Raw genomic sequence first — 24446 nt, 5'->3', positions numbered from 1 at the left:
CTCCTGAATCTTACAGTATAGCTTAAGGTTACTTAACGTTGTGTGCATGTATGCCTTTGACTCAGGTTGCAGAAAATTGAATATATACTTTAAAAAATATTATGAAAACACTTCTCACTATATGGCCAATTTAAAAATTCTTTATTTTATATACTGCAATATTATACACTGCTGTAAAATATAATTAGAGGTTTGGAGCCCTTAGTGTTACTAAGTCTGTTATATATTTATATTTATATTTAAAATTTGAAGAATAGAATATGAAGGTCGAACCTAGAAACATTTATGAGAATCTCTTGAATTTCATCACATCCTTACTTGATGCAAGAAGGCTGTAGCTGCTGCTTATCAATTTAAGAAAAAAACCCATCATATTTTTTAATCATGAAGAGGAAGATGGGACTGTGGAGGGCTTATAAACTAAAATAACCTCACATCATGGAGACAGTCAATCAAAAGGTACCGTATCACTGATTAGCTGTTTTATTCGTTAATGCAGTTTTTAACCGCGTACCAGTTTTTTAGCATCTTTGACATGATACCACTAGATGGCAGCATTTTTAAAGAAAATGGTCCAACTCATTTTTTTCTGCCTTATAAATGTATTCTGAGTTGTTAGTACAGTTTTATTAAAGAAGAAAACATATACATTTCAATACTATACAGATATGTTTGTCAAAAAATAATGCTGAAAAAAATTGTATTCAAAAAATATATCCCTGATATAATTTTATGTGGTACATCATTTATTAGAACATTATTAGTTGGAAAGTTAGGTTGCTGACTGAAATGGTTGCATTATCCCTAAGGCAGAAAACTCACTGAGTGCCCTGTAGAGAGCTTCTACAGTTTTCAGTTTCGGGGAATAAAACCTGACGGGTAAGTGGATTCAGCAGACACAATCAGGCCCAGGATACAGCAATGCTTTGCTCAGCGCGCAAGGATACCGTCGTTTGAAACAATATTAGTGTGTTGTCTAAAGAGACAGTCGGAACAACCACACTTTCTTTCACTACACCATCACTTTACCATTCTTTGGGAAGTAGGTACCCAAAACCATTTTCTTCCTATGGTTGTGGTTTAATTGCGTAAAGGGGTATATAGGTCACAATTAATACAATTAATGAGTAATCAAAATATAAAATAAAGAATGAATTAAATTTTTCAACGACAAAAATTACTTGGGGTGGCGTTAAGCTATTTTTATAACAAGTCGTTGGGTCCTTTTTTTGTTGAATGACGTCCTATCTGCATAGCAGACATTTTTTTACTAGTTTTTCTTGTTCCAAAAATCAACAGGTTGGACGAATGGGAAAGCGCCCCACGCCTTCTGTCAACTGACTGAGCATTGACACTGTTTGACAGGCACATAATTTATGTGCTGAGTTGTACTTCAAGTATGACTTTAAATATTTTGTGTGTGAAACACGTGGCATATTTGCTATTGCTGAACTACCGATTAAGTTCATACTGATTAACAGCCTACGGTATGCATTGTGTTAAACTAGTAACGATTAACTCGTGTCTCCGTTCATATCGGGGCGTTCGGTTTCTCCACAAATTTTGTGGAACACGTTATTTTCTTGCTTCAAAACCACCCTGATTCGTACTGAAAAAGACAACGTGCATGCAACTCGTGGAATAGTTACTGTATCAAAAGGATTTCTTATTATTATTATTATTATTATTGCTATTGTTGTTGTTGTTGTTCATTGATCCGATTCACTTAAGCATTTAGCAATTTTGTAGCCAATTCGTTTGCTATGCAAATACAGTCTCGTGGGTCAACAAAAAAGCCGCTTCCTGGAGCGTAGCGTTTGCTACATCCGTGTTGTGTCAGCCCACGGCGCAACTGCCGCCCTGCCTGGTCTCTGGGTACGTGCCGAGAACTTTTGAATGTGCCAGGACCGGTGGCCGAGAGGGCAGGAGAAAAGCAGGACTGGAACAGAAGTAGGATAGCTGAAGCACCACCAGAGAAGGCAGCTTCGAATGGGACTATAGCACCAGGATAAATCGCGTCGGGAACAGCCAGGGGCTGCGAGCCAGGGCAGCTCAACACTTAATATTTATTGACTAGTTATTCCTAAAATGAGGTTAAAAATCGGATTTATTCTTCGAAGTCTATTTGTCACGGGGACATTATTTTTCCTAGTTGTGCTTTGGTCTTCCCTCCTTCCAAAATCAAACGACGAATCGCATCGAGTGGTGGGTATCGTTAAAGTTTGGCGCAGCTAAGTTTTAATACTGCCGCAGGCTTCTCTTTCTTTGATATGTGCTTAATGTTAACTGAGGCGGATCTGGCTTTTTGGTGCTGTTGTATCGAATCTCTTTGGTTATACCTTAGCTAGCTGACACGCGTAACGCGAAATAACGTGCTGACGAGGGCGGAAAACCAGGTATAGTTCGTTGTCATGGAGATTGGCTTGCTGGTTAAGTTTGAGATGATGCAGAGTCTTGTTATCCAGACTTCGAAACGTTTCTTTCTCTGCTAAAAGCTGCAGCGCTTGCTAACTCGCGATTTCGATTGCTGGGCAGTATCTAGTTATTGCTGCAAGCTTTCTGGTTAATTTCAGTGCTGTGTTCAGAAGTTGTGAATGTCATTTATCCATTGAACTGACTCAGTATAATATTCTGCAATGTCGTTGACGGCATGTAAACCCGGAAGACAGCGTGCAAGAGTAGCAAGCAAAAAGCTGTCTATATAGAACAACTTATTGAAGCTGTGGCCTCCGTCTATATAACGTTAGTAGGTTCACTTTCTTGGTAGAAGCTTTGCCAGCTCTTTACGACAGACCCTGAAAATCCTATTAATAACTAGACACTAGCTATCTACGAGGTTGTATTATTTTAAATGTCTTGGCTACCTGGGTAGACTAGTACTACCTGCTTAGCTAGATAATGTCAGCATGTCTCTGTATTGCAAAAAAAAGGTTGGCATTTAAAATGTATTGATATGTCATTCTCTCTTGTTCTTTGTAGGAAAAAAAAGATGCAGTTAATGCTTTGCCCGATGCCAAGAATTCAGTTTTGGGCAAATTTAAGCCGGTGGTGCCATGGCCCCATGTGGAGGGGGTTGAAGTTGACCTGGAGTCCATGCGGCAGAAGAACAAAGGGCACAACGAGGTCCAGCAGAAGCTTAAAGGGGGTGTGCAGAACTTGGCGAACGTGATGCAGAAGCAGTACGCCACCTTTAAGCCTCACACCCACGTGTACTCCGAGCCGGTTCTGAAGAGCGGCGAGCTGGGTAACCTGGAGCCGAAGGCGCCAGAGCGCCCCGGTGTCCCCGGGGGACCGGGGGAGGAGGCCAAGGCCTTTGTTCTGGGGCCAGAGTACAAGGAGTCCATCCAGGCCAGCATCAAAGAGTTCGGCTTCAACATGGTGGCCAGCGACATGATATCCCTGGATCGCAGCGTTAACGACTTGCGCCATGAGGAGTGAGTCACCCCTTTTACTCAACCGTGTTTGCTCAAGGTCTGGAGTGAGTCTTAAGTTATAACACTCACTAATGACAGTGAGGTATATTTGCCTAATACCTGAGGGTTTTTGAGATTGCCAGTTTTATATGTGTATTCCTCTGTCATAGTTATCATCTCCTGCTTTTTTATTGAGCAATTGTTATACATGAATTACTTCAGACTAGAAGCTGAACTTGGAAGTTGTACTTTGATAGGGAGGGTGTTTATGGTGGTTGGACCTGATAACCGGGTTTACCCTTTCAGCCTCACGCAAAGACGTGATTGGTCCGGCCTCCAGGCTATGCTTTACTAGCGTATATCTTGTGCATTGCAATATCTCCGCAACTGCTTTGGTTGGAGTCTGATTGGAATGCAGTTTATTGAGCTTCCCACACAGAATTATTACTTCAAAGAAAATCTGAGTTATAGTAGTGGAACTGCCAATTTTCATACAACGCTTATCACAACGTACACAATTCATATCTTAAAGGCATAGCCTACTATGTAGGACTGTCACGTTGGAGATTGTAAAACAGGCTGTCATTACTATGACGCTCAGGCATTGCTGTGATGCACTGGCAGTGTTTGTCTGAGTTCACTTCTGCCCAGTCCTTGCTTGTCTAGCGGTATTTATTGTTCTAAAAAGCATCCGGGATGTTTATGACTCTTTTTTTCCTATGTGGGCTGTGTCTGAAAAGCATGTGGCCAATAGAAGGAGGAGAATAAGAAGAGGAGACGTGTTTTGATTGGCCGCTACAGTGGTGCATTTTCAGCTTTCAACCGGGTTAGTGCTGGAGAGATGAGCCTGGTTGCCTTGGCTTGTCCACCACCAAGTGGCTTGTCAGTGTTCAGTGACGTTGGATAACTGCTGTTATTAATCAATTAAATCAGTTATGTTTGGCAGTGTTAGCGGGCTGGCCATGATGGTCAGAGAATTTGCTGTGGGTGTGATATTTTACAAAGTAACAACTTAATGCTGGAGAATAAGATTCAAATGAACTTCTCTTTGGGCTAGCTATCTATCATTAGCTGGGTAACGGTATTTTCTGGGTATGGTTGCAGTTCGATTTCAGCAGACCAATATCTGTGGTCAGACAGACGCATTGCATTTTACACCAAATTCATATCTTGTCAATGTGATGACGCACTTCAGTGTAAAAAAAAAAAAAAAAAAAACCTACAAGAAAATCCTGGTTTATGTGTTCTGAGTAGAACTTCTGAAAGTTCATATGTCCTGTTTCCAAAAAAAGTCATTTGTTTTGTTGTGACTAGGTGCTGCAAAAAGATCATAGTAACATTGGGTGTATTGGAACAAAATTTTAATCTGTTTTCTGATTAAAAATAGTTTCACGCATTGAAAATGCATCCTCACCTGTTCCAGCCAGTACAGTGACAAAGCTGGAACCCAACATGTTGTGAAGTTTGACACGATTTTAGTGCAGCAGTCCAAAGACTCTTTGGTCTCTGTTATTAGCATTTGGGACTGTAGCCAAGCGATAAAGAAAAGACACCCTTATTCTTTTTGTTCACTTTAGGGCGACATTGTGTACTCACAGCTTCGTAGAATAACAAGCAGGTTGGGACTCTTTTGTGTAATAAAGGGGTGAGTTACACTAAATCGGGTTTAGCCAAGTCTTCATTACCAGATGCAGCTCTGTAAAGGATCATGGGTCTTGAGTCTTTGTCTCGGTATTTAACAGTTTGAGTTCTCTGCACAGGTGAGATGATGGTTGAGAATCATTTGAATATTACACTGTCCACCAAACCCCATCTTAAGGCAGCTCACTAGCACATTTGTTATAGCCTACACTTTGTTGTACGTCGCTCTGGATAAGAGCGTCTGCCAAATGCCTGTAATGTAATGTAATTTGTCAATTTCAGTGATTGTATATATTCAGAGCCAAAATTTTGTTGAAACCAATTAAAGAGCCAGAGCAAAATTGAATCTATATAGCCATGCATGGCAACAAGCTGGTGTTATTTAATTTTAATGGTATTGCATTGTGGTTATTGGCTAGCAGCTACAGGTGTATCGTGTAGCTTTGTCCTGCACTGCCTCTGTTTACAGTCTGCAGATAAAAGTGCCTCCAGTCCTTTTGTGAGCGCTTGCAATCATTATATCGCATATGCATCGAAATCTCTAAATCACACAATTAGCGATGACCTTTGCTTAGTGAGAAGTATAAGCACTGAGAGATTTTATAGCCTTACAGTTGTTACTGAAGGAGACATTCATTAAACAAACTAATGATGCATACTTGCATAATAGCTCTCCGCACAACTAGATTGGCCAAATATGCACAGTTTGATCAGTCAAACATGCTGAAGATGACATTACCTTCTAGGTCTCCTGGAAATCAATTTTGTTCAGGATGTACTAGGTTTCCTGGCATGTAAATTAAATGGCAACCTCAACCTATTCTTTGAGAAATGGATTGAATTTATCACATTTGTTTTTTTAGTTACAATATAACCCTGTGTTAGCCTAACTACTCTACCTTACAGAACCCTACATTACATAATTTAGGCATTGTTATTAGTTTCCTTGATTTTTTTTTTTTTTTTTTTCGACTAGTGGGCTGTGTAAAGGAACAAAATACCTCGAGCTCACTTTTCTGTCTTCTGAGGCTTTCAAACAGGTTTTGCTAAAGGGAAGAATGTCTTACAGCACAGTAACTAAACGAGTAAAAGCAGTGTGGTTTAGAAGTCTCCCCGGGATCATTATATGTGTGCGCTAGATTAACACTTAAAGGATTTTCTCAGCCTTTTAACGTGTATTTGAGAGAACCGGCGCGAGGGAGAAGGTCATGAAACCGAACCTTATCCTTTGGAATGTGTTGAGAATTCATTAAGATTCCTGCGGCTCATTTCAAGCCTCGGATAAGAAACTTGGTGCCTCTGAGAAGTGTTCAGGGGCCATCAGTATAGTTTGTAGCCTAAGCTAGGTTACATCCTGCTAGCTGTAATGTAGATGACATTTAGGCACTTAGCCTATGCTCAGGACCTCAGCCCTACGCCGCATTCATGTTTGAGTAGCATTAGGATGACCGGTAACAGTTTACAATGTGGTCACATGAATTGGCAGTAACTGATTAATGATGCAGAAATACATTAACTAAGCATAAAATTGAGAGAGTAGTTAACAAATACATGAACTAACATAATACTTACATGATTATTTATACATTAGCAAAACATAGGATGAACTAATAATTAGTTAACCATTAACAAATACATTAACTGTTTTCTTAAATCCAAATATGAACAACCAAACCTAACATTCATAGGAATTTTAGGAATTTAGACCTTTAGATGTCCAGACCTTTTCAGAATGTGGAAATCCTGCCAGGACAAGTATTTTTGGCCCCAAAAAGAAGAAGTCCAGGAAAAAGAGCATGTCTGGTCAGCCTAAGTAGCACGTTTTATGCAAATTTTTCATTCATTCTTTAGTCTCTAAACTAACCTATATTGGTACCTGTGGAGTGTCTGTGCAGTAAACCAAACTAAAGTTGATTTATTTATTTTTTTCCCCACTCGCTTGCTTGAGTTCAGCCTGGATTTGGTCATTTCCTTGCAGAGAAAGGACTGTAGTGAATAAGAAACCGATTTTGATATAAATGAATGTTTTTCTCTCCATCTAGGTGTAAGTACTGGCATTACGATGAAAACCTGCTCACCTCCAGCGTCATCATCGTCTTTCACAACGAAGGGTGGTCCACCCTCATGAGGACGGTGCACAGTGTGATCAAGAGAACGCCCAACAAATATCTGGCTGAAATAGTGCTGATCGATGACTACAGCAATAAAGGTAACGGATGAGTAGGTGTTTGAGTTTTCATTCGACCCTTCGAAGAGTAGGTCTTCTGGAATGTTCTAGAACTCCACTGCTTTGAAATACCAGCAGTGGCTGTGACATCAGCATAAGAATGTTCAGTTAACGAGCATTAAGGAATGGTCTAAGGAAGCCATAATTGTAGTTGGTTCCTTCTTTCTTTTGATTACATGTTATTTCCTAACAACCGCTCACTAAATGACTCTGACTGGTAGGGGGAAAAGTGCAGCATCTCCTCACATGAAAAATTGCATCAAGGACGTGTCTTTTGGATGGTGTTTATTGACACTGATTCATTGTAGAGAGTATAACCCGTGAAGTCTTGTTTCACTTTTGTACATAAAAGTATTTTTGTACGTAAAAATATATCTTGAGAAAATGTGAAATTAGCTGTTTTTAAAACGTAGAAAATTAAAGCAAACATTTCACGCACACTCATACTGCTGAAACACTTGATGCGATTACATTTACTTTCTGAGGTTAGCACTCTCTATCTGTGCTGCAGCAGTACTGTTGTATTCCCATCCGCTTGAAGATATTGAGCGCTGGTGCATTGGTTATATGTACAGCTTTGTCATAGTGCTCGTGGTTCCTCACTCACTCTCGACAGAGCAACTGAAAAGCAGGCTGGATGACTACATCAAGCAGTGGAATGGGCTGGTGAAGGTGTTCCGCAACCAGAAGAGGGAGGGGCTAATTCAGGCCCGGAGCATAGGCGCCCGGGAAGCCAAGCTCGGCCAGGTGAGCATTAGCAGCGTTAGCGATAGCATTAGCAGGATTCGTGGCATTAGCAGCATTAGCATTAGTAGCATTGGCATTAGCAACATTAGCATTAGTGGCATTAGCAGCATTAGCATTAGTAGCATTGGCATTAGCATCATTAGCATTAGTGGCATTAGCAGATCCTCTTATCGAGAGCGACTTACATAATCATGCACCTTGCATCATGCTAACGTGCAGAGAGAGTTCATTATTACAGATGTGAGCCTTAACCTCTCCCCACAGGTGCTGATCTACCTGGACGCGCACTGTGAAGTGGGAATTAACTGGTACGCCCCACTGGTGGCTCCCATTTCCAAAGACAGGTACGCTTCACTCCAAACACATATTGTAATATTTTCAGCTGGTTATTAATCGGTCGGTTGCAGAAAAAAAAGAAGAAAAAAGAAAGAAAATTCAGTAGGCCCTCCAATGCAAACTCAACTCTGTTTATTTTCTGTGCAGCCTTTTGAATGTGCCAAATGAATGTGCTGGGTTTCTGTGAGCGCTCTTCTGAGAGATCAAAGCACAGGATGCGCAGTGATTTTTATCTCGGTTGAAGCGATGCGAATCGTCCTTTTGTTGTTGTTTCTCGTTGACGTTGCAGAACCGTATGCACAGTTCCGTTAATAGATTACATAGACGGCAATGATTATACCACAGAACCGCAGCGAGGTGGGGATGAAGACGGTTTGGCCCGGGGTGCCTGGGACTGGAGTTTGTTGTGGAAACGGGTGCCACTAAGCGGCAAGGAAAAGTCTATAAGGAAGCATAACAGTGAGCCTTACCGGTAAACCAAGGAAGGTTTATTCCATTCCACTTCATGCATATTCATCTAAACCTTTTTTTTTTGTGTGTCTCTGTGTGTGTGTTTGTGTTTTGGTTTGTTCCTCATGTTTGCCTGCTGTGCGTTTGCTGCATGGACCTCCCCCCTCGACCCCGACCCTGCCCCAATCTCCCCCGCCGCTGTCCATCCACTAACCGCCCCCCCCCCCCCCCCCCCAGAACTGTATGCACAGTGCCGCTCATTGACGCCATAAGTGGTCAGACTTACGACATTCAGCCACAAGGGGGCGGTGATGAGGACGGCTTTGCGAGAGGAGCATGGGACTGGAGCATGCTGTGGAAGCGTGTGCCTCTGACTAGCAAGGAGAAGGAGAAGAGGCTAACTAGAACCGAGCCTTATCGGTAATGCATGGACCAGTAACTGACACACCACACCGTCCGCTTTAAATGCAAAGTGTTGATTCTCCACGTTCTGCTGCTTGAATTTGTTTGGCGATGGGTGTTTCTCTCATTTCTGCATGGCAGATCAGTGCATGTCTCAAATGCCTGTTTAATAAAAGGGCTGCAACCCTTTGAAAATACAGTACACTAAACCTGAAGCTCTCACTAAATGCTGCTGCAGCATACAAGCATATGGGTTTTGGCTCTGTCCTCATACTGTTCTTTTATTGCTTGATTATTAACTCAGAACTAATAGCGCTAATGATGTTGTTTAGGCTACGTGTAAAAATGATACAAACAATGAGTTGTGTGATGGGTTGTATTACATTATTGACTTAACTAATGATGTTGATGTTTTGATCAAGATTTGTTGATCATTTGTTGTAATTTTAAGTCTACCCTCTGTTACCTCTATTATTGATTTTGTAACAATTTACACTATTCCTTCATTTGCAAGCACGCTGGGTGTTCTTTTAGAATGTGGTTATTGGGTTATTAGGACTAAAATAATGCTGGAATGCTTTATAATTTGGAAATACAAGCTGCAAACACGTTTCAGGATGCCATAGTACAAGGTTGCACAGAAACAAGAACTATAATCTGCACATCCCTTCACATACGTGAACTGCATATTTATTTTTGTTATCTTTTTTTCTGTTTTGCCATTATTCTGCCCAAACTGAGACGCCACGCCCTTTGTTTATGTTCTGGCCTTTTGGCTTGAAGTTGAGTGTCGATCTCTGACTTCAGATCAGTCTGACCGCTGTGCTTTTTCCCAGATCTCCTGCTATGGCTGGTGGACTTTTTGCTATTGAGAGAGATTATTTCTTTGAACTGGGTCTCTATGACCCTGGTCTTCAGATCTGGGGAGGAGAAAACTTTGAGATTTCCTACAAGGTAAAATATTTTCCAATTAAATAAACATTTATTTATATTTTTGTACATTTATTTTTTGTTGTATTTATTTATTATTTATATTTATATGCTGAGTTATTTCTGAAACGGTGGCTGGGTTGTGTGAACACCGAGCCCTACGTTTGGCTGGGTTGTGTGGACACCGAGCCCTGCGTTTGGCTGGGTTGTGTGGACACCGAGCCCTGCGTTTGGCTGGGTTGTGTGGACACCGAGCCCTGCGTTTGGCTGGGTTGTGTGGACACCGAGCCCTGTGTTTGGCTGGGTTGTGTGGACATTGAGCCCTGTGTTTGGTTGGGTTGTGTGGACACTGAGCCCTGCGTTTGGCTGGGTTGTGTGGACACCGAGCCCTGCGTTTGGCTGGGTTGTGTGGACACCGAGCCCTGCGTTTGGCTGGGTTGTGTGGACACCGAGCCCTGTGTTTGGCTGAGTTGTGTTGACACCGAGCCCTGTGTTTGGCTGGGTTGTGTGGACATTGAGCCCTGTGTTTGGCTGGGTTGTGTGGACACCGAGCCCTGTGTTTGGCAGGGTTGTGTGGACACCGAGCCCTGCGTTTGGCTGGGTTGTGTGGACATTGAGCCCTGTGTTTGGTTGGGTTGTGTGGACACTGAGCCCTGCGTTTGGCTGGGTTGTGTGGACACCGAGCCCTGCGTTTGGCTGAGTTGTGTTGACACCGAGCCCTGTGTTTGGCTGGGTTGTGTGGACATTGAGCCCTGTGTTTGGCTGGGTTGTGTGGACACCGAGCCCTGTGTTTGGCAGGGTTGTGTGGACACCGAGCCCTGCGTTTGGCTGGGTTGTGTGGACACCGAGCCCTGCGTTTGGCTGGGTTGTGTGGACACCGAGCCCTGCGTTTGGCTGGGTTGTGTGGACATTGAGCCCTGTGTTTGGCTGGGTTGTGTGGACACCGAGCCCTGCGTTTGGCTGGGTTGTGTTGACACCGAGCCCTGTGTTTGGCTGGGTTGTGTGGACAATGAGCCCTGTGTTTGGCTGGGTTGTGTGGACACCGAGCCCTGCGTTTGGCTGGGTTGTGTTGACACCGAGCCCTGCGTTTGGCTGGGTTGTGTGGACACCGAGCCCTGCGTTTGGCTGGGTTGTGTGGACACCGAGCCCTGCGTTTGGCTGGGTTGTGTGGACACCGAGCCCTGCGTTTGGCTGGGTTGTGTGGACACCGAGCCCTGCGTTTGGCTGGGTTATTTCTGAAACAGTGGCAGAAGCAGCCGGCAGCTCTGGAAAGTGCTCGTGTCTTTTCCCCGCAGATCTGGCAGTGCGGAGGGAAGCTGCTTTTCGTTCCCTGCTCCCGGATCGGGCACGTGTATCGCCTGCACGGTTGGCAAGGCAACCCGCCGCCTGCGCACGTGGGCTCCTCCCCCACGCTGAAGGTCAGAGAGGCATCCGTCCGTTTCCTCGCGACTCCTTTCTTCTGTCCATTCACAAATTCTGTGTTCTTGTAGTACAGTAGTGTAGTATAATGGGTAAGGAACTGGTCTTATGACCAAAAGGTCACAGGTTTGATTCCTGGGTAGGATACTGCCGTTGTACCCTTGAGCAAGGTACTTAACCTGCATTGCTTCAGTATATATCCCAACTGTATAATTGGATACAATGTAAATGCTATGTAAAAGTTGTGTAAGTCTCTCTGGATAAGAGCGTCTGCTAAGTGCCTGTAATGTAATGTAATGTGTTCTTTTACTGTTTCTTGTCTGCTGGACACTGGGGTTGTATATATTCCATTTGTTCTGTTTTTTATTTTTTCAACCCACCAGAACTATGTCCGTGTAGTAGAAGTATGGTGGGATGAATACAAGGACTACTTTTATGCCAGTCGACCTGAAACTCAGACCTTGGCCTACGGAGACATCAGCGAGCTGAAGAAGTTCCGGGAGGAGCATCAGTGCAAAAGCTTCAAGTGGTTCATGGAGGAGATCGCCTATGACATCCCAGTTCACTACCCTCTGCCTCCCAAGATCGTTGAATGGGGAGAGGTATTTTTGCACATTTCCTGCATTAAATTGAGATCTTAAAAACGTTACTCTGTCCTACTCCGTATTAGGAATTTTAAAATATGAATGCTCTAAAAATAGTAAAGCAGTCTCTGAGTAAATCCTGGAAAGAAAAAAACTTTATAGCATCTCTTAGGGTCTTTTCACACTACATTTCTGCAAGATAAAATGCAGGACAGTTGTACATGTTTGGTGGCTTTCTTCTTTCAGATTCGAGGGTATGAAACCAGCTACTGCATAGACAGCATGGGTCACACCGATGGGGGAAGCCTGGAGATAGGGCCCTGCCACAGGATGGGGGGAAACCAGGTGAGGCTGAATGTGCCATTTTCCACAGTACAGTGTCTTAACAGATACCGGACCATGGTGCCCATCCACACTCAGGAACACAGCCTTAACAGATACCAGACCATGGGGCCTATCCACACACTGGAACACAGCCTTAACAGATACCAGACCATGGGGCCCATCCACACACTGGACTAGAGCTTTAACAGATACCAGACTGTGAGGCCCATTCACATAATGGAACAGTGCCTTAACAGATACCAGACCATGGGGCCTATCCACACACTGGAACAGTGCCTTAACAGATACCAGACCATGGGGCCTATCCACACACTGGAACAGTACCTTAACAGATACCAGACCATAGGGCCCAACCACATACTGGAAGAGTGCCTTAAGGGATACCAGACCATGGGGCCCATCCACAAACTGGAGTAGAGCTTTAACAAATACAATACTGTGAGGCCCACCCATATACTGGAACAGTGCCTTAAGGGATACCAGACCATGGGGCCCATATACACACTGGAACAGTGCCTTAAGGGATAGCAGACTGTGGAACTCCATGTACAGAAACAATTCTTAAACGGCACAAGCCACTCAGTAGCCTCTTTACATTGCTTTCTTGCTGAAACCACCCACGTGTCTGTATCAAACTGGAAGTACAAATTAATTACCCTGGAAAGTCAGAATTCTCAGGTATAAAGAATATGAAATTGACTAAAAAAATTTTTTTTTACCCCAGTCCAACATTTGCTTGTTCTTCAGCTTTTCAGAATAAATGAAGGCAACCAGCTTATGCAGAATGGCCAGTGCGTGACTGAAGGGCCAGATGGGTCCGCAGTCATCATAACTAATTGCAAAACTAACCAGTACACAGAGTGGAAGTACTTCAAGGTCAGTCCTGATAAAGCATCCATGCTGTTATTACTTAAGCTGTAAAGTTTTACTTGGATGAACTAATGATTGAAATGGAAGAATAATAAACTATGAAAATCTTAATTATAAAAATGAATGTAATTCATAAAAATGTAATTTGCAAATATCCATCTGAGGTAACGATCACGCCAGATGTGAAAGACAATGGTAGTGATCAAATTTACAAATGATTCACATTTGTGCCAATTTGAGACGAATATTCCCATTTAAAAATGTTTCAATCTCTAATTTTGCAGGATCTTCACAGATTCACGCATATCCCCACGAGTAAATGCTTGGATCGATCAGAGGTCCTGCACAAGGTCTTCATCGCCACGTGTGATGAGAGCAAAACCACACAGAAGTGGGAAATGAACAATATTGTGGCAGTTTGAAACGGGCACTCCTCCAGAAACTACAAGGCTGTGCTTAATGCTAGCCACCTGTGTGCCTGCTGCATCGAGAAATCGGTTGAATATTGAAATGAAGGAGATCTGAGAAAAGGGAGACCATGTCTTCTTGCTGTGAGCTGTTTACGAATATTGTTTTTAAATTTATTTTAATTGATTGATCATTGATCGCGTTTACATCTTTTCTTATCTCCATATTGATGAAGATAAATTTTGGGGATTTTGCTCAGGGGCCTATGAAGCTGTTTATTTTATTTTTTTCCCTCCCCAATTGTATATTTACATTAAGCATTGTGCAATCTATCAATGTTATTTTTAACAGATACAGAAGTTCCAAAACACTCCTTTTCTGTTTTTAAATTTATAGTCAAAAAGAGGGACATCTGCAGGACAAGGTCTTTGCCCAAAAGCTTAGCTCTTGAGCATACGCTTCTGAAATGGAGAAAACGTGTGATGTCCTTCTTTTTGAATTTATCGTTTTGCCTCCAGCACCTTTTTTTCTGAACTTTTCTGTGTGGTAGTTCTTTATTTTTATTTCCAAGTTTAAAATCAAATCTGTGTGTGCTAATTATGTGTTGCTGAGGGGCATTTTTCATACAAGAAGCCAGCAAAACCATTCGGTACTGTAACTGCACACATGAAATCAAGCCTGGCGAATGCAGCACTGTTTTAAGTGTTTTGTCCTCGGTGTGAAATGTACCATTTCCAATACTGGGTTTTCATTTTGTCATGCTCAATGTCAGATGTCTTTATAGCTGTAAAATCTTTATTAGCTGGCCCAAATCACGCTCTACACATCTGATTGCAAATATTAATACAGTAATATATTTTTATGGAGTCCCCCCCCCCCCCATTTCTAATATTGTATTGACACATTGTGACCAAACTCAAAAATCTGAAAATGACACGCCACGAAATAAGTCCTGAACAAACCTATAGCCTTCAAAATTTTGTGAAAATGGAGATGTCATTTTAAAGATTTCTGTTTGGTCTTTGGTGAAGGTGTAAATATCTAATTTAAACATTGATTCTTACTGGTCCTCAATGGCGAAAAAATTGAATTATTTCACTCATTTTTATTTCCACTTGATTTAACCTGTAACCTTCCAACATGTTTGGCCATGGTAACAGTGTTTTAGCTGCATTTCTTTTTATTTTGTACGATTTCATTTTCCTTGTCTTTTGGGTACTTTTCTCAAGCTTTCTCTATTCTTTTATTGGTTATTGGTTTTTGCTTAAATGGTGTTACAAGTTAGCCCCACAACTAAATTACTGGTAGTCTCTATGAAAGGGCTGAGTCTGGTAGAGCGGTTATTTTTACTGTTGCGAAATGTGTTCCATGATTATTAAATATTTCTGGATATCATTATATTCAAATTAAATGTTGCCAGTTATGTTAAATATGATGTGCTCTAAACCAGCAAGGTTCCTCCTCAGACTTTTGTATTTGATTGCAGTTGTACTGAAGAATTTAACTTACTGCAGGACTTTTCTGCAGCGAATTCCCAAATTTATACTTAAACTACAGCCAGTATTTGGAGTATGTTCTTCTTAATTTTGTTCTGTTCTTTAAAGTGGATACAGTTAAAATACCATTAATCAGGACTCAAACTGCTGTGCAATTTGCTAAAGGAAACAAGTATATCATACAAAAATTTATTGTAAAAAAAAAAAGTAACCTACAAATACAACAATTGTAGGCTAGAGTAGTGTATTTTCCAAAGAAAAAGTTAAAAATAACAATTTTACAAACTTGTTACATTTTTATAAGGGCATTTGAGAATTGCCACACTATCTAAAATACAAAAACACAGTGCTTTAAAGAATAAGTACTACATACTCCACAAAACGGCATGTGTATGTACACATTTCTGTTCATTCTGAAAATACCACCGGGATACAACTATTGACATGGATTTTGGCGGCTGAGGTTCACACTTGTTCTGTATGATACACAGCTCGAGCTTCAGAACTGACACTTTAATCGTCATCTTCGTCACCGTCGTCCTCATCATCATCTTCGTCATCGTCATCCTCCATTGGTTCGACCTTGGCTGACCCCAGTGATTGACCTGGGAGTCCCATTTGGCCAGCAATGCCCTTTCCACGATAGGCTGCAACATCCTGTTGGAAGGTAAATATGCACGTGAACACAGTACAGCAGATGCGCATCTGAGTGTTTCCACACCTCGAGAAAAAAAGAACTCCGGGTACCTTCTCATATTTCTCCCTCAGTTTTGCAGCCTTCTGCTCAAACGGGGCCTTGTCTGCGGGTGATTGTCTAGCCCACATCTCTCCGAGCTTCTTCGCTATTTCTCCAATAGTGATGCCCGGATTCTCGCTTTTCAGGGCCGCACGGTGCTCGGAACAGAACACGAAGAACGCGGATCTGGTACAAAATGAACACAAAAACACGCCGTTTTAGATATTCATTCGGATAATCACACATTTAATTTAGTATAGAAATTGCCCTTCGTATTTTAGCTACTTACGGGGGACGCTTTGGGGCATTGGGATCCTTAACCTTCCTTTTCTTGGAGCCTTTAGGAGGTATGTAGCTTCTCATCTCGCGGTCGTAGCGAGCTTTGTCGACTTTCGCCCTGTCCTCAAACAGGCCCTTTTCCTTTGCCGTCAGGATCTAAAAACAGCCTTGCATTAGCTACATTATTTTCTAACGAAAACGTCATGCGAACCAACTCTAGCCACCTAGCTACACTGAAAAAGACGATATCAGCATTTAAATTTCCATCTAACTAGAACGGCAGCGGACACCAGCCATAACATAGGCAACGCCTCCTCCAATGGCAATTCCATTGTTACCTACCTTCCACCGCTCCGAACATTCCTTTGAGAACTCCGCAAAGTTCACCGATGTGCCCGGACTTTTTATCTTATGCTCCTCGCGGCATGTTTTGACGAAGAAAGCATACGCAGATGTCTTCCCCTTTGGCTTATTAACATCTTTCACCATGTCTCCAAGATTCTGTGAAATAAAACGTTACGCTAGCCAGATAGCCCACAAGCGCATTGGCTAGCTGACTAGCGTTTTCAAGAAAGCTATGTAAGGACCACAGCAGGATACCTAGCGAGGTAGCTCACGGTAAACTTGCAAACTCAATGTGAGTAAACGAGCACCAGATTCTGCTTAGACGTACTAGCTAGCTACACACAAACAAGCTAGCCAGCTGGCTAGCACCTGGACAAAAACATCACAAGAACAATAGCTGAACCTCTCCATTTTTGTTTCGCGCCCAAAACCCCATTATTCATTAAAGAAACCAGCTAGCATTGGCTATATAAAAATGGCTAGTGAAATCGCTAACGTTAACTCGCTATAACTGAAACACAAGCTAAGTGAGCTAAGCATGGCCAATTCAGCCGTTAAGTTAACGAAGCTCAATAGCTATTGTTAGCCTGGTTCTCTATATTAGCTCACATTAGCAACTCAGCGTTCACGAGTTAGGGATGCTAGTAAGCGGACAGGCTCGCTACATATTCTTCAATATTTGAATTGGACGTTATGGATACAGGTTAAAACCGATTTAACGACTGGACAATCGTTTGGGGAAAAGGATATACCTTCAGAATACGATAAAATAATACAAGTTTAAATCATTGCTTACTTCTGTCGACCACACAATTTGTAGAAGTATGCCTCGCTCTAGCCGTTTTCTCCTCAGAGAAAGTAGCTGCCAACCTTCAGATTTGTCGCTAGATGACGTCACACATTAATTTGCATACACATCTACCGTTAATTATATTCCCACAGCTCGTGAGATGGAATTGCGTGCCATTCATACTGTTTTAGACGAACTCTTGACAGATAAATATAGACAATATTGAAGGTATTGATAAGTGAATGGAGGAGAGAGTGGAAATGCTAGCTATCGTATACCGAGACCTTCTATAGCCCTACCCCCTCCACATTGTGCCTCTTTCGTGGGGCACTAGGGCGAACGCTGGCTACCAGGCAGCGGTTGTTTAAAAGGCAGCTGCGGATGACAGCTGTCACTAGCTTATCTCTGCTAGATGACGCATTGGACACACAGGAGAAAAATGAATGATTCAATGTAGTCCAGAAAAGTCGCTATAGTAGGCTACTTGCCGGTTTTGAGAAATATAGTCGCTGGAAAATTGCGGCAAAGGTTTGCAGTAATGTTCCGTCCTCATTTAGTATGCTCGCGCTAGTAGCCCCTACCTCTCTTCGTTGATTCTCTGTGGGTCGGCTGGTGTATTTAGCCAATATAAACACGTTTCATTTATTACTCATTTACTGTCTACGTTTTAATAATTGCAAAATTCCTAATCTCAAACTGTTCTCTGTGAAGGATAAATCATCTATAAGAAAAAATTATCCACAAAACATCAGTTCATCCAGGATCCCAGTCGTTGCCTAATAGCCTATTAATGAGTGACAGTCTATGTAGGCTATTTTTAAAATATATTATCGGCTTGCTGTGCATGAATTGAGACTAAAATGAATCATAGCTACTGCTCAGATGGTTATGCTGTTAATTTTTATAATAGCCTTACAATAAATAGACTTGGTACAGGTCTGACAAGAATATAGGTTGTATGAAAATGCTCTTGCAGTCTCTTAACATGTTACATAAATGCTATGTGTGTTTTATGAGGAGAAATGCTGAAGATTGAAGAGAACTGAAACAGTGTATAACAAGAAAAAAAATCATTATGTTTTGAGGACAGCACGTGTGATGCTTGGACCATCAAGTTCAACGAGACACGAGGCAACAGACTGAATGAGAATATGCCTCATTGAATAACAGTTCACAATGTTTTATACTTTCATCTCACTATTTAATACAAATACGTTTATTTGAAAGGTGCAAACTCACAAAACTCAAACCCTTACCTTGTGTTGTACATTGCACCTTCCCCATAACGGCTTGGAACACTTCCTGTTTTATTAGAGGGTAGGGAGGAATATTAGGCCTTGTTTGCCCCTTTCCATGTGACATATCTGATTTCTTGACACTAGCAACTGGATGTGGGTCCAATCCAATCTGAAATGCCTTTGGTGATTTGACTACATACTATTGCATATGCAGGGGTGTCAAACCCATGTCCTGGAGGGCTACAGTGTCTGCAAGTGTAATCAGCAGCCAATTTAAGGCCTTGGAAACAAGGTATGTGGACTCACTCTAACCAAGTAGTCATTAAATTAATCACTTAAGAGCTGAAACACACCAAAAATGAGCTGACACTGCAGTCCTCCAGGACTGGGATCTAACACCCCCAGGATATACTGAATCCGATTTGTCAGCTCCTTCGGATATCAGTGTAAACAAAGTCTTGCACAGCTGAGAGTTGGGGCTTTTTGTTGAGCCCACTTTATCGCAGTTTCATGTGCCCAAGGATAATCTGTTCTGTAGCTGCAGTGTCTTGGAAGTGCACCATTCAAAATAGGGCCATGTGTTTTGTGATCTGAAGACAGAACACATTAAATAGGATGAGATCTAAATCAAGAACCGAATTGCATGACAATTATGAAAGATATGCAACCATTCTTCTAAATTTATTGTGTTTCACAATTATAGTACAAACGAGTAACCCCAAATAACGGAATGTCCACTGCATAAACAACACAAGATGATAGGTACAATTTGGTATGTCCCCCTCCCCTCCTCTTCTTTCCCTCCCTGTTGGTCTGGTCTAATATTCCAAGCAGTTGCAATAAAACCACGTCAGTGAATATTACCTATACTTTGGCTCCCTCTAGTGGGTATAATAGTTATTTCACTGCTGTTTTCTGTTTTTTTCCCCCATCTAATTACATCATTGTGCTCATTTTGTTCTCATTTTGATGTAAGTGGGCCAAATCATGCAAGACACGTGAACCATGCTGTTAAATGCTGTTAAGATTTCATCTCTGAGTGAGATTATTTCATGTCTATGCACACCCCAAATGAGTGACTGAGGGTCACACCAAAAAAAATGTAGAACTGAACCTAACCTATGCAAAGGATGGTTACAAAGATCAGAGCATAACAGCAAAGCAAAAACAACATTAGAAGTGTACAACAATGAAAGGTCCAGTGGTGGATACTTGTTTGATATGTTACATTTGTGTATTTATTTTGGCTAAAATCACCCATACTGTTAAGTAAGGAAAACAATTGCAGTTTTGCCATATAATAACAGAATGGAGCAATCCTTCCTTTGTGTGGACATCTTCAGTGTGGAGCCTGATTATCTCTACTGTTCCCATTTAATTAACTAGGTCATTTGGATAGTTGGCAAATTGCAGAACTGAAATTGACAAGCTGTATTTGAATCCTCCTCAGCAATGTGATGGCTGATTAGAGAGAGAGAGAGTGTGAGTGTGTGTGTGTGTGTGTGTGTGTGTGTGTGTGTGTGTCAGAGAGTGAAAGGGGGGAGAGAGCAGATTATGATTGAATAATATCTACTGAACCCAACAAGTAGTAGTAGTAGTAGTAGTAGTGTTGGTAATGTGTTTTTTTTTTTTTTTTTTTTTTTTTTACCATAGCAGTACCTACTATTGCATGTGTTATCTTTTCCACTGTAAATATGCAGTGCATAACTGCTTTGTCATCTGATAATGCCTAATATAATGAAAATAAGTTGTTAATTATGAGAAATGTAGCCTGTAACATTTTTATGAATCCATCTGAATACCTGAAAATAAACCAAAACTTGAATGGAGGTGCTCTTTAATTGTAATGGCCCCCTTAATATTATCAGTGAAGTTGAAGGTAGATTGAGTCAGTCCCGTTGTGGGTTTTTCACATTTATTATTATGGATGCTACTTTAATATTTAACTCATATTTGCATAGGTGACAGTAGTGCAAAATATATCTAACATGGGCTACATTTGAACTAAACTTAATCACACTAGAAATTCACACATAATACCTTACCACACAGGTCTCCTCCTCTCACAAATCCAATGGCATTATTTAAATATCCTTGATGGGTAATTGCACATAAAAATCCTAAAAATAAATTTAGTGTAGGCTAGAAATTGATAAAATTTCAAAAATGAGCAAAGAAAAGTAATCTTTGCAAGTCCAGGAGAGGTAAAGTTTTCAGTGCTGGAGTTCCAAAGCCCAGACATACTGAGGCCAGCCTGTCCTTCCTTTTGTTTTCTTGTCACCATTGTTTTTGGAATTCTTCAGAACTTCATTCTGTAATCAACAAGAATGAAGTACAATGACATGTATGTATAGTGTCTTGCGATTAAAATTCTATAGGGTATACGGTGAATATATGGACCTTAAAAACAGTACAAAAAATTACATGTTGAATTAAATCAACTAAACCTGTTCATTGTGGTCCCTAATCTGAAAGCTTTCAGTTCCATTAGTAATACTGTAATACGGACTTAAATTTCAGTAGTTGTATCTTCCACCCACTGTCATTATGTACAAATACTTTTATATCCAATAAAACAGGAATACAACTATAGCAGTCATTGGTTTGAAACCATTCATTTCAAACCATATATTTTTTATAATCTTACCAGTTCTTTCTTGCTTTCTTCCTCTTTTTTGAAATCTGTCTTTGTGAATTCTGCTTTGAAAGCCTCTGTTTCTCCATTCTGATCGTCCTTGTCTAGGAGGTCCATGAGGTACGCGATATAGCTACTGGCCAATCGCAGTGTTTTTATTTTGGACAATTTCGTGTCTGCAGGAACGTTGGGTATGCAGTCCCTAAGCTCGGCAAAGGCGCTATTGATATTTTGAGTCCTGCGCCTTTCCTTTCGTCGAGCCTTACCTTTCCGTTTCATAGGACGGGATATTGTCACAGTACCAGTACCAGTACCAGCCCCCGTGACGCTCACAGAACGTGAAAACTCAAGACCGAGGCCTCCGGTCGCATATCCAGGACTTTCTGATGGTGCCGTGCTACAGTTTGTTGGAGACACTTCTGCATGTCTGATGAGCCAACCATGGAGGAGAGCGTTTTCTCCGTGACAAGGACTTGCAGTTGCTTCCGAAGCTAAAGAGTGGCTATCATACGGCATCGTTGAATGGTGATGACATCCACCAACTACACTCATTCTGAGGCGGACTATTTTTCTTTACAGTGAACAGTTCAGGAGAACTTAATTAAATTTTGATTACTGTCCATGTCTTCCACCGTTTAACGGACACCGTATAGAAATAAAACAAATACGGCACGTATTTTCACGCATTTTTCCAGCGCTACACATCTTCCAGCGCAGGCAATAACTACTCGCATACTTCATTCCCGTGCTTACATCCAGCGTGGAAAACTATTATGAACATTTTTTCTACTTCTTAGGAACGACGCTCTTCATGAACGCGCAATACAAGTTTGCACCAATCCATTAATGAATTTAAACATTTATTCAGGACTCAAGTGAGATAACATCAGCCTATATTTAACGAGCAAATGTCCATGAGAAATCCAGGTTAATCAGTATGGTTCCTAAACTTAATATTGAACCAATTTAATGTCCACTGCATGATTTAGAATCATTGAAATAGTTTCTTGAGTTGGGAGTGCCAACAAAACTTGTATTTGGCCAATCAGATCGTGGAGTAGGCGGGACAGATTTAGAAGATGTACCAGCTCCTCTCGTAGTCTGTTTTATCTCCTGCTTTTAAACATCTATCATGAAAATCGCGGACACGTTCAGCTTCTGGTATTGTTTTTCTTTTAGCTTTTGAAATATATGTTTGTCATTTATAATGGTTTAAGTAATGGTACACGGTGATGTTAAAGTTGCTACACGAATAGATTTGCAGTAAACTGGACCGCTCTCACATCTGCTTCTGGGAGACCGGTAATTGCTACATGATAAGACCAGGGAAACAGCTGGCAGCGCGCTGTTCTTACACCGTTCAGCTGTCTTTTGAATATGCTGTATTCCAACATATTAGAAACGGCATGGCTACGTCCCCGTAATATAAAGCTGCAGAGATTGGGCTGCAGATTGTATTGTTTTATCTCACAGCTATGACTATTGCAGGGTTTAATATAAAAATGTCTCTTTTTAACTTTGGGAGATACAGAAAAGTGCATTGTATATTTGGAACACACTGCATCCTATAAAATACGTATACACACTCTCATGTCATTTAAAAATATATTATTTAACCTTTTTTCCCAATTCACTGTGACTTTAATGTATTGCAGTATGATGTGGCCGTTTCGTCTACTGACCTCTAATTTCCTCTAATATTAATTAATTGTGCCTTTTAGAAAATAGTGAACATACAAATGCATGACATTGTGAGGTTTGCGATTGCTGGAATGAAGGGAGAAATCACAAAGGTAATATGGGAGCAGTTGCCTAACCCTTTGTATTGTGGTGTAAGATCACAAATATGTTCTTAATTGAACATTCTAATGCTGATGTCACAATCACTACTGGTAACTGAAAGCAGTGGAGTTCTAGAACACTAACTTCAAATTCTGAAGAAAAAAAAAACATTTAAAAAAACCTGTTGTTCAAAGAGTTAAATGTATATGTCTGAGTAGATACATGCATCATGCTTCAGTATAGTTTGAATCAGTCTAAAGGAGGTTACGGCAGCCAAAATCCTCATTAAAAAGTCAACTGCACCTTTTTATATTGCTCACATGTTTCTTCAACTAGAGCATAAACTTTAAACGTCTGAGCTGTATTCAGGCCTAGTCACCAGTGCCAAGAAAAATAAAAGGCAAATAAATATGTAATACTGCATAGGTCCTGTCTGGATTCACGTGGCATTAGGAGCCTTATTTAAGGAGAGAAATATGATGACATGGTATTTCACTGAGATTAACTCACATCGGAGTCAGCACTAACATGTCCAAGGACTTCATTGGCTTCCCATTACGCATTCGTTTGCGGTCAAGTCTGATATATTACCGAGGAATTACAGCAAACACCATATTTCACTTAATGGCCATTATCAACAATAAGGTAATCCTTGCTCTCAGAGAGTAGTGCACTCATTTATAGTGCCTTGATAGATTTATTTCTTCTGCCCCACTCGCCCCTACATTACCATCGGATTGTTATGCAACAGTGCAAAGAAGATTTAGGGAAACGATAACAAGCCATAAATCTGGTCCTTTGTGGTGAGAACCTTCCCCGCTCCTCGTGTTGTTCTCATTGGTGAGTCATCACATGCTTAGAACCTTACTTCCAAAAGCCAGGCACTTATTTAGAGCTTTGTACCAGTAAATTACTGTGAACAAGAAATAAGTTTTTTTGATCTTGCGGTATTATTTTAATACAATGTTTATGTTAGAGTAGGACTGTATGGTTATGCTGGATATCGCATGTGCAAACAGTGGATCAGTACTTGATAGACATTATTGTGTACAATCTGTTTGTATGTTTTAGCTTTTTTTGTCAGTGTGACTTGTTTCTGAGATATCAAACTACCATCAATGCATTGGCTGATTTTTTTTTTTTTTTTTTTTGGTGAACAGATGACTTGGATTGTCCCAGCACAAAATACATTTTTATATCACCCAACACTTTGAATGGGACAACGATGTCAATACATTTTCATGATTGTTGTACCTTTCTAATATGCAGTCATGGAAAATATTACCGAAAAAGGTAACATGGTGGATTAAAGGGAGTCATTTTAATTTATCGTTCATTAATGCTGTGTTCATATTCCCTGAAATAGGCCGGGG

General features: G+C 41.1%; 3 protein-coding genes across 4 annotated transcripts; 1 reads left to right on the top strand and 2 right to left on the bottom strand.

The window, feature by feature from the left end:
* The first annotated feature begins 1814 nt into the window (after positions 1-1814).
* LOC118232084 (N-acetylgalactosaminyltransferase 7-like) lies at positions 1815-15344 on the top strand. Of its 2 annotated transcripts, none has more exons than XM_035426677.1 (12): positions 1815-2205; positions 2980-3434; positions 7097-7263; positions 7898-8028; positions 8293-8372; positions 8654-8836; positions 10053-10170; positions 11442-11564; positions 11949-12167; positions 12396-12494; positions 13242-13370; positions 13649-15344. In XM_035426677.1, the coding sequence occupies exons 1-12, from the start codon at positions 2089-2091 to the stop codon at positions 13784-13786; spliced, it is 1959 nt and encodes a 652-aa protein (XP_035282568.1). In that variant the 5' UTR covers positions 1815-2088; the 3' UTR covers positions 13787-15344. The 2 variants fall into 2 exon arrangements, with proteins under 2 accessions (XP_035282568.1, XP_035282567.1); XM_035426676.1 differs by lacking the exon at positions 8654-8836 and adding an exon at positions 9052-9234 and having other exon boundaries at positions 1816-2205.
* Positions 15345-15498: 154 nt separating this feature from the next.
* On the bottom strand, positions 15499-17581 carry LOC118232086 (high mobility group protein B2-like). The gene is made up of 5 exons (XM_035426679.1): positions 17425-17581; positions 16626-16784; positions 16294-16439; positions 16016-16190; positions 15499-15925 (listed from the first exon to the last, which is right to left on the bottom strand). Exons 2-5 carry the CDS (start codon positions 16770-16772, stop codon positions 15782-15784), a joined length of 612 nt encoding a protein of 203 aa, XP_035282570.1. The 5' UTR covers positions 16773-16784; positions 17425-17581; the 3' UTR covers positions 15499-15781.
* Positions 17582-19407: 1826 nt separating this feature from the next.
* LOC118232085 (heart- and neural crest derivatives-expressed protein 2-like) lies at positions 19408-22294 on the bottom strand. Its single transcript, XM_035426678.1, has 2 exons — positions 21304-22294; positions 19408-20968 (listed from the first exon to the last, which is right to left on the bottom strand). Exons 1-2 carry the CDS (start codon positions 21841-21843, stop codon positions 20870-20872), a joined length of 639 nt encoding a protein of 212 aa, XP_035282569.1. The 5' UTR covers positions 21844-22294; the 3' UTR covers positions 19408-20869.
* Positions 22295-24446: the final 2152 nt, after the last annotated feature.

This window comes from Anguilla anguilla, chromosome 7, assembly GCF_013347855.1.
Source record: "Anguilla anguilla isolate fAngAng1 chromosome 7, fAngAng1.pri, whole genome shotgun sequence".
Taxonomy (NCBI): domain Eukaryota; kingdom Metazoa; phylum Chordata; class Actinopteri; order Anguilliformes; family Anguillidae; genus Anguilla; species Anguilla anguilla.
The sequence above is the reverse complement of the archived record's forward strand: the minus strand, read 5'-3'. Positions and strand labels throughout refer to the sequence as shown.